General features: G+C 45.0%; 1 gene segment (V, D, J or C); it reads left to right on the top strand.

Annotated features, from left to right (window-relative positions):
• The first annotated feature begins 2,438 nt into the window (after positions 1-2,438).
• Positions 2,439-10,786, top strand: LOC145348599 (Ig kappa chain V region Mem5-like). The segment is given in 4 exon segments: positions 2,439-2,487; positions 2,674-2,973; positions 4,450-4,482; positions 10,458-10,786. Coding segments are annotated over 4 exon segments (711 nt in total).
• The last annotated feature ends 227 nt before the right edge of the window (positions 10,787-11,013 follow it).

Genomic DNA, 11,013 nt, shown 5'->3' on the forward strand with positions numbered 1-11,013 from the left:
ATTTGCAGTACAACCTGGGTAAATGTGAAGGTGTCCACTTTGGCAGGAAGAATAGAAAAGCAGTAAACTATTGAAATGGAGAGAGATCGCACAACTCGGTGCTACAGAGGGATCTGGCTGTCCTGGGACATCAATCACAACAAGTTAGTCTGCAGCTCCAGCAAGTGATTAGGAAAACAAATGGAATGTTGGTGTTTATTACAAGGAGAATGGAATCTAAAAATAGGGAAGTTTTACTGCAGCTGTACAGGGTCTCAGTGAAACCACATCTGGAATACTGTCTACAGTTTAGGTCTCCTTATTTGAAAAAGGATATCATTGTATTAGATGCAGTTCAGAGAAGATTCACCCGACACATTCCTGGGGTGAGGGGTTACCTCATGAGGAAAAGTTGGACAGGTTGGGACTGAACCCATTGGAGTTTAGAAGAATGAGAGGTGATCTTATTGAAACATATCAGATTGTGAGGGGACTGACAGAGTGGATACCAGGAGGATGGTGCCTCTTCTGGGGCAGAGTGAGATGAGAATACAGAGGAACAAAGAGAATGAGCGATGTGCCATTGGGATCGATGCTGGGTCCATTGTTATTTGTCATTTATATTCATGATTTGGATGAGAATTTAGGAGGTATGGTTAGTAAGTTTACAGATGACACCAAGATTGGTGGAATAGTGGACCGTGACGAAAGTTACCTCCAACAGCAACCGGAATTGGACCAGTGAGCTGACAAATGACAACTGGAGTTTAATTTAGATAAATGCGAGGTGATGTATTTTGGTAGATTGAACCGGGGCAAGACTTACTCAGTTAATCGTAGGGCATTGGGGAGAGTTACAGACCAAAGAAGTCTAGGGGTACATGTTCATAGCTCCTTGAAAGTGGAGTCACAGTTGGACAGAATGGTGAAGAAGGCATTCGGCATGCTTGGTTTCATTGGTCAGAACATTGGATAATGAAAACGGGAGGTTTTGTTGAAGTTGTACAAGACATTGGTAAGGCCACACTTGGAATACTGTGTATAGCTCTGGTCACCCTGATATAAAAAGGACATTATTAAACTAGAACGAGTGGAGAAAAGGTTTATCTAGGATGCTACGGGGACTTGATGGTTTAGGTTATAAGGAGAGGCTGGAATTTTTTCTCTGGAGCGTAGAAGGCTGAGGGGTGATCTTCCGCAGGTCTATCAAATAATGAGGGGCATAGATCAGCTAGATATTCAATATCTTGTCCCAAAAGTAGGGGAGTCTAAAACTAGACAGCAAAGGTTTAAGGAGAGAGGGGAGAGATACGAAAGTGTCCAAATGGGCAATCTTTTCACACAGAGGGTGGTGAGTGTCTGGAACAAGCTGCCAGAGGTAGTAATAGAGGCGGGTACAATTTTATCTTTTAAAAAGCATTTGGACAGTTACATGGCTAAGGTGGGTATTGACGGATATGGGCCAAATGTGGGCAATTGGGGTTAGGGGTTTAAAAAAACTGGTGGCATGGACAAGTTGGGCTGAAGGGCCTGTTTCTTTGCTGTAAACCCCTATGACTCTATGACTCTATGAGATAAAGTGAGGAAGAAGCTAAGAGGAATAGAGGGAGGGAGAATGAGAAGAGAGAAAGAAACACTCAATGAGAGGATAAACAAAGAGTGTGAGATGGGAAGGACAAGAAAGGGAGACAGCGACAGTGTGGTCGATAGAAACAGAGACTAATGCACAGTTACTGAGAGATTGAAAGAGACAGCAATTCAGGGAGAGATATCAAGAGAGTGATGGAGACAGAGACTGACGGGCAGATATCGAGAGAGAAAGACAAGCTGAAAGAGAGACTGAGGGATAAATATTGAGAGAGAGAGAGACAAACAGCGACTGAGGGAGAGATATAAGAACATAAGAACATAAGAAATAGGAGCAGGAGTAGGCCATCTAGCCCTTCGAGCCTGCCCCGCCATTCAATAAGATCATGGCTGATCTGAAGTGGATCAGTTCCACTTTCCCGCTCTCTCCCCATAACCCTTAATTCCCTTGTCTGTCAAAAACCTATCTACCCGTAACAAATATATTTAGCGAGGCAGCCTCTACCACTTCAACAGGCAGAGAATTCCAGAGATTCACCACCCTTTGAATGAAGAAGTTCCTCCTCAACTCTGATCTAAATTGCGCCCCAGCTTATCTTGAGGCTATGCCCTCTAGTCCTGCTGTCCTTTCTCAGTGGAAGAATCTCCCTACCTCAACCCTAAATATAGATATCAAGAGGCTGAGGGACAGAGACTGAGGGAGGGAGAGAGAAGAAGAGGAAGTGAAAGGTGCTGACGTGGTTTCTCTGGGTCAGACCATTTACAAACTGAGGAACAGACAGTGAGACTCTCACAGGCTGCAGCTTTATAAAGCAGAGCCCAGTGAAGAGAGAGTTTATCAGTAACCAGGCACAGGGACACGAGCATACACCATGATTTCAGCCATCCAGCTGCTCTGGCCTCTGGCATTCTGCATCGCAGGTACAAATCTCTCTCCTTCCACCTTGAATATTTCCCTGCTCTCCATTTCAATCCAATTCTCCTGACTTGTGATTGAAGGGAAAATGCTGAAAGGAGAGGAACAGTCAGTGTCTCCAACAATATCTCATTGTACAGCCTCTTTCTGTGACAGTTCTTACTTCACTCTGTTTCTCTATTACGCCTCAGGTATCAATGCAGACATCAGCGTGACCCAGACTCCCCCGGTGCTGTCAGTGAGCCTGGGCCAGACCGCCACCATCACCTGTACGACCAGTCAGGATGCGAGTGCAGATGTTGAATGGTTTCAACAGCGAGAAGGACAGAAACTGGCTCTGCTGATCTATGCTGCAACAAATCGATTCACAGGAGTATCCGACCGATTCACCGGCAGTGGATCTGGGACAAGATTCACCCTGACAATCAGCAATGTTCAAAATGAGGATGTCGCTGATTATTACTGTCAGCAAAGTCAGAGCTTCCCCTACACACTGATACAGAGCCTTACAAAAACCCCAATACACACAGCACCACCTCCTGTACTGACACATCCCACAGTTTTATATAATATATAATAATGGACACACAGTCCCACCTCCTGTACTGACACATCCCACAGTTTTATATAATATATAATAATGGACACACAGCACCACCTCCTGTACTGACACATCCACAGTTTTATATAATATATAATAATGGACACACAGTCCCACCTCCTGTACTGACACATCCCGCAGTTTTATATAATATATAATAATGGACACACAGTCCCACCTCCTGTACTGACACATCCCACAGTTTTATATAATATATAATAATGGACACACAGTCCCACCTCCGGTACTGACACATCCCACAGTTTTATATAATATATAATAATGGACACACAGTCCCACCTCCTGTACTGACACATCCCACAGTTTTATATAATATATAATAATGGACACACAGTCCCACCTCCGGTACTGACACATCCACAGTTTTATATAATATATAATAATGGACACACAGTCCCACCTCCTGTACTGACACATCCCGCAGTCTTATATAATATATAATAATGGACACACAGTCCCACCTCCTGTACTGACACATCCCACAGTTTTATATAATATATAATAATGGACACACAGTCCCACCTCCGGTACTGACACATCCACAGTTTTATATAATATATAATAATGGACACACAGTCCCACCTCCTGTACTGACACATCCACAGTTTTATATAATATATAATAATGGACACACAGTCCCACCTCCTGTACTGACACATCCACAGTTTTATATAATATATAATAATGGACACACAGTCCCACCTCCTGTACTGACACATCCCACAGTTTTATATAATATATAATAATGGACACACAGCACCACCTCCTGTACTGACACATCCACAGTTTTATATAATATATAATAATGGACACACAGCACCACCTCGTGTACTGACACATCCCACAGTTTTATATAATATATAATAATGGACACACAGTCCCACCTCCTGTACTGACACATCCCACAGTTTTATATAATATATAATAATGGACACACAGTCCCACCTCCTGTACTGACACATCCCACAGTTTTATATAATATATAATAATGGACACACAGCACCACCTCCTGTACTGACACATCCCACAGTTTTATACAATATATATTAAACACAAGAAAGGAAACTGAACAAATTATTTGCACTGTCCGCTACACACTCCAGTCCCTGTGGTGTCCACCGCTCACTGAAGGCCTCGAGTTTCCCTCTTACTCTCCATGTCCACATATGAAGAGCAGCTGAAAGATTTATCATCTCAAATTAGAAATCTCAACTCTCCCAACAAAACACAGAGACATTGAGAGAAACAGAGAGAGAGAAAGAGTGAGAGAAAAAGATGAGTGAGTGAGTGAGTCAGAGAGCAGAGGTTTTTGTACAGCTCCTCCACTGGAAGCTGTCAGTGTGCTTTACGTTTGGTAAAGGAACCAAACTCAGACTGAGTAAGTAAAGCCCAATCTTCCGTTATTAACCCTTTCAATGCTGAAACTTTCTCAAACACAAATACTGAATAGTTGAAGGTGTTAGTGAGGAAGCTGCAGTCAATGAAATGGTAGATTGAAGAACACTGTGTAGAACAGGGAGTCCAGCTGTATTTCTTTCCTTCCATTCCCCCCTTTAAGCAGCAAGATATAAGTAAGCAGCTTTTACCCACCGTGTGGAGGAGATCTGGACGTTTGCAGGCTGTGTTCACATTCCTGCAGCATGGAGTGAAATCACTCTCTAGACTCCTGTCAGTCTCAGTGTGACACACACAGGCAGAGTTTGATGTGAAGTTGAACTCTCTGTCTCACTCTCTGATATAACTGATCACAGCAGCAGCACAGTCAGACACCGAGGTGCCACCTGCCCCAGCTTTCACTCTGCTCTCTCCACTCCCTGCTTATCTCTTGCTGAAGTTCTGATGACAAACAGCCACAGCAGGGCTCACAATCCAGTGGCTTCAGTGTTCCAGGCTTTTGGGGAGACTCTCTGTTACTTTCTCTTTGGGATGAGTTCAGACCGACATTTATCCCGGATCCAACATCACTGAAAATGCTGATTGTTTCATTGCTGTGTGTGGGATCTTGCTGTGTACATGTTGTGACCAGTCCTCAGACAGGGTCCCTCATTTGTTAACTTCTTGAACCGGATCCCAATTTTGTTTTGCTCCTGGGTGAGGAGTAATCAGCTGGAATCCCACCCTCGATTGGTCACAACAGGGTCCGTTTAAAATGGATCCCTTCACCCGTGGAAACCTTACACAGTCCATGTAGTTTTTTATTAGCCATTGAATCCCTACAGTGCAGGAGGAGGCTATTCAGTCCATTGACAGAATTACGAGGGACAGAGATAGGGTAGATATGAGGAAACTTTTCCCCTTAATCACAGAGGCAGCAGATTTTGAGAGACGTGAGGGAAATCTTTTCACCCGATTCTCCAAAAGAGCTTCTTACCCAGGCTCCCTGTAACCCTGCGCATTTACCATTGCTAACCCACCTAAAGAACACACTCAGGGCAATTTAGCTTGGCCAATCCAGTCATCCAAATGGCCTATTCCTGTTCCTATTTCCTGTGATTCTATGCAGACCAGCATTTATCACCCATCCCTAATTGCCCTGGTGAAGATGGTGCTGAGGTGGTGGAATAAGTTCTACTCCAATGAGTATCGGCCCAACTTGCTCAAGCTTTCCTCATAAGACAATCCCTTACTCGGTGGAATCAGCCTAGTGAACCATCTCTGAACTCTTCCCAATTCTCCTATATCTTTCCTTCAGTAAGGAGACCCTAAGTGTCCACAATATTCTAAGTGTGATTTTCCCAATGTGCTTTGGCAAAACATCCCTCCTTTTATACTCATCCTCATTGGAATGAAGAGCAACATTCCATTTCCCTCCTAATTTTTTTCTGTTCCTGGATGCAAAGACACCCAGATCACTCGATAGAATCTCTCCAGTTTACTAGTATTCTGCTCAATCCTCCTGCCAAATTGGACAACCTCACATTTTCCCACATTATTCTCCATCTGTCAATGTTTTCCCACTCACTGAACCTATCACTATTCCTTTTCAGACTCTCTATCCTCCTCACAACTTGCATTTCTACTTTTCATTTTATCATCAGCAAGTTTAGTGACATTCCTCTCATTCCCTTCATCCAGCTCATTAATATAGATTGTAGAGTTAAATCCCAAACAACAGCCATCTTTCTTTGTGCCGGGTATAACTCCAACCAGCGGAGAGTTTTCTCCTGATTCCCATTGGCTCCAGTTTTGCGAGGGCTCCTTGATGCCACATTTGCTCAAATGCTGCCTTGATGTTAAGGGCAGTTTCTCTCACCTCACCTCTGGAGTTCAGCTCTTTTCTCTATGTTTGAAACAAGGCTGTAATGAGGTCAGGAGCTGAGTGACCTCAGTGAACTGAGCCTTGGTGATTATTTTCCAAACGTCGCTGGATTTCCAGGGAAGTGCCGGAAGATTGGAAAACGGCTAATGTTACGCCGTTGTTTAAGAAGGGTGGCAGGCAAAAGGCAGGGAATTGTAGGCCAGTTAGTTTCACGTCTGTTGTAGGTAAAATGTTAGAATCCGTGATCAAGGAGAAAATAGCGAGGCATCTTGAGGAGAATTGTTTGATCGAGCAGACGCAGCACGGTTTCGTTAAGGGGAAGTCGTGTCTGACAAATTTATTGGAATTCTATGAGGATGTGTCTTGTGCGTTGGATCGAGGAGGACCGGTGGATGTGGTGTTTCTTGATTTTCAAAAGGCGTTTCTTAAGGTGCCTCACGAGAGGTTGTTACAGAAGGTTAGGGGGCATGGAGTTGGGGGTAGGGTGTTAGCGTGGATAGGAGATTGGCTGTCAAATAGGAGGCAGAGAGTGGGGGTTAATGGGTGCTATTCGGATTGGCGGTTGGTGACTAGTGGAGTGCCCCAGGGGTCGGTGCTGGGGCCTCAGCTATTTACCATTTATATAGATAATCTGGAGGAGAGAACCGAGTGTGTGGTGTCGAAATTTGCTGATGACACCAAGATTAGTGGAACGGCAAATTATGCGGAGGGTGTGGAGAGTCTGCAGAAGGATCTAGATAGGCTGGGCGAATGGGCCAGGAACTGGCCAATGGAATTTAATGTTGGCAAATGTGAAATTGTCCACTTTGGTAGGAATAATGGTAGGACGCACTATTACTTACGTGGCAAAAAACTGCAGCAGGCGACGGTGCAGAGGGACCTCGGGGTCCTTGTGCATGAGTCGCAAAAACCCAGCCTGCAGGTTCAGCAGGTGGTCAGGAAGGCAAATGGGATGCTGGCCTTCATAGCGAGGGGGATTGAATATAAAAGTAGGGAGGTCTTGCTGCGGCTGTATAGGGCACTGGTGAGGCCGCAGCTGGAGTACTGTGTGCAGTTTTGGCCGCCGCACTTATGCAAGGGTATTTTGGCCTTGGAGGGAGTGCAGAGGAGGTTTACTAGGCTGATGCCGGAGTTGAGGGGGTTGAGCTATGAGGAGAAGCTGAATAAACTAGGCTTGTACTCGTTAGAGTTTAGAAGAATGAGGGGAGATCTCATTGAGACATATAAGATGATGAATGGGATGGATAGGATAGAGGTGGAGAGGCTCTTCCCGCTCAGAAAGGACAGTAGGACTAGAGGCACAGCCTCAAGATAAAGGGGGGGCAGTTTAGAACGGAGTTGAGGAGGAATTTCTTCACACAAAGGGTGGTGAATTTCTGGAATTCTCTGCCCGTTGAAGTGGTGGAGGCTGCCTCGCTAAATATATTTAAGACACAGGTTGATGGGTTTTTGATAGGCAAGGGGATTAAGGGTTATGGGGAGAGGGCGGGAATGTGGAACTGAGACACGACAGATCAGCCATGATCTTACTGAATGGCGGGGCAGACTCGAGGGGCTAAATGGCCTACTCCTGCTCCTATTTCTTATGTTCTTATGTTCTTGTGACCCTGGAGGAACACAAACTGAGTGTCAGTGAGCAGATTATTGCTGAGTAAGTGCTGCTTGGTATCACTCTGGATATGTTCAGATCACATTGCTGATGATCGAGAGTAGACTGATGGGGTGGTTATTGTGCGGATTGGATTTGTCCTGTTTTTGTGCACAGTTCATAACCGGGTAATTTATCACAATGTTGGGTTGATGCCAGTGTTGTAGATGTACTGGAACAGCTTGGCTAGGGACACGGGAAGTTCTGGAGCACAAGTCTTCAGGACCTCCGGAGAAGGTCGAGATGGACCATCCACTCGGAACTTCTGGCTGAAGATTGCTGCAAATGCTTCAGCCTTATCTTTTGTACTGATGTGCTGGGTTCCTCCATCATTGAGGATGGGGATATTTGTGGTGCCTCCTCCTCCAGTGAGTTGTTTAATTGTCCACCACCATTCACGGCTGGATGTGACAGGACTGCAGAGCTTAGATCTGATCCATTGGTTGTGGGATGGTTTAACTCTGTCTATCACTTGCTGCTTCTGCTGTTTGGTACACAGTCTCTGTGTTGTAGCTTCACCAGGTTAACACCTCATTTTTCAGTATGTCTGTTGTTGCTCCTGCCATGTCCTCCTGCACTCTTCATTGAACTGAAAGCAGCAGAGAATCCACAGAAACAGACTGATGTTTGTCTGATGTGTCTGTGTGTTTATTAGTTGTGACTGAGCAGATAGCAAGAGTTTCAGCAGCAACAAAGATGTTTCTCTAGTTCACCTCCCACTTTCCCCATCCACTTCCAAAATCCTTACGGGGAAAGGGCCAACACCTGTCATATCCCCCCTCTAAACTACAGGCCTCCCATCTTTCAGATGAGACAATCTGATATCTGCCCTCTCAGGGGGTGTAAAAGATCCCATGGTACTATTGGAAGAAGAGCAGGGGAGTTCACCCCGGTGAACTGGTCAATATTCATCCCTCAATCAACATCACTACAAATCTGCTTATCTGTTCTTTCTCAGTCTGTTCCCTGGGATCTTGCTGTGCACAATGAGCTGTAAAACACATTGGGACATCCTGAGGTGCTGACAGGTGCTGTAGAAATGTAATTCTGTCTTTGAGTTTGGAGATTCCTGATCCTGACTCTCACCCATTCTCCACACACTCGCACCCTCCAGAGTTCATGGGGTCATTCGGAGTAGTGACCCTGTCTGACCCCCGGACACTGAGACTAGTTCTAGCCTCACCCTTGACCTCAGCCCAGTGCTGGGCAGGAAGGTTTGAAATGAAATCTGGAAGCTTCTACACCAGCCAATGGGAATCCTGTGTGAAGTGTGTTGATCCAAGTCTGCTCCAATGTTCTGGGATAAAGTTCTCCTGATCTGTGTGTGATCTGAGGTTTGTTGATGCTCAACCTGTTTCCCCCAGACAGACTGAGCAATAGTCCCAGCTTCCTGACTGGTTAACATTCTGTTAAAGGGACACTGTGTCTTTAAACACTCTCACTATTAACCATTTCAGTGCTGAATTTGTCGTAACCTTCTTTACAAATGTTTCAGTAACATTGTAAAATGATTTAACCAGCTTCAAATCAAACCTTTACACTCAGACACTGAACTAATTTGAAATCGAATGTGCCACTTTCCCTTGGATTCCATCAGCTTTTAATTTTAAAAAGCATTATCCATCCTCCAGTCCACCCACACCACACCTGTAGCCACAGAGGATTGAAAAATAATGGCCAGAGTCTCTGCTATTTCTTCCCTTGCTTCACTTCGCATCCTGGGATACATTTCACCTGGCCCTGGGAATTTCTCCATTTTAAAAGATGATAAACACATTAATATCTCCTCGCTCACCATCATTACCCCATTAATTATTTCACAATCCCTCCCCTCCTGAACTATAATGCCAACTTTGTCCCTCCCACTTGTGATATTTGATATAAATTATTCATTAAGAACCACCTACATGTCTTCTCTCTCCACACACAAGTTACCTTTTTGCTCTCGAATTCGCCCTATTTAATCCTTAGTTATTCTCTTTGCAATGTCCCACGCTATATTTTGATGAACAGATATGTCCTGAACTCTGTCTCCAGCTCGAATATCCTCCCACTGCTATGACACTGATTTACCTTCAAGTTGCTTTTTCCGGTTCATTTTAGCAAATTCCAGTTTGGTGAAATTGGCCTTTTCCCAATTTAAAATGTTAACTCTTGATCGATCTTTCTCCTTTTCCGCAGCGACTCTAAATCTATTATGATCATTATTACCCAAATGCTCTCTCACTGATACACCTTCCACATGCCCAGTTTCATTCTCTAAAACTGCTAAAACTGCCCCTTCTCCTGTTGGGATTGTTCCGTACTGGTTAAAAAAGTTCCCTCGGAATGGATTTTCAGAATTCTGCAACGTTGAAACATTGACACTGGTTTGATCCCAGTTAATATTCGGGATGTTGAAAGCCTGAAAATGGCAGTGATTAAAATTCCTTCTCTTCTCTTCCAGCCCGTGAGAATTCACAACCCACGCTGACCCTGCTGCCCCCCTCCCCGGAGGAGGTCAAGACAAAGGGCACTGCCACCCTGGTGTGCCTTGCCGATCACTTCTATCCCGATGAGGTGGAGGTGAAGTGGAAGAAGGATGGTGCAGCCATTTCCAACGGGATTCAGACCAGCAACTACCTGCGAGCTTCGGACAACACCTACAGCGTCAGCAGCCTGCTGACCCTCTCTGGCTCCGACTGGGAGTCCAACGCTCGCTTCTCCTGTGCCCTCACCCACGTGAGCCTCTCCTCTCCCCTCAGCAAGAGTGTCAGGAGTTCAGAATGTGCCTAGAGTGTTAGAGACAGTCCACAGAGGAGACACAACTTGGAATAGAACAGGGGTGAGCTGGGAGGACAAAGGTCACTGTCAGCATTGAATTACAACTCTCTTCCTTCTCGGGACTGAGTCTGAGACACTTCTGAGGGTCAGGGGTTAAAGAACATTGCTGGGATATTGTAGAGGGAGCTTTACTCTGTATTAACCCCATGCTGTTCCTTTACTGGGAGTGTTTGATGGGG

Source organism: Carcharhinus amblyrhynchos, chromosome 9, assembly GCF_965287045.1.
Source record: "Carcharhinus amblyrhynchos chromosome 9, sCarAmb.v2.hapA, whole genome shotgun sequence".
NCBI classification, from domain to species: domain Eukaryota; kingdom Metazoa; phylum Chordata; class Chondrichthyes; order Carcharhiniformes; family Carcharhinidae; genus Carcharhinus; species Carcharhinus amblyrhynchos.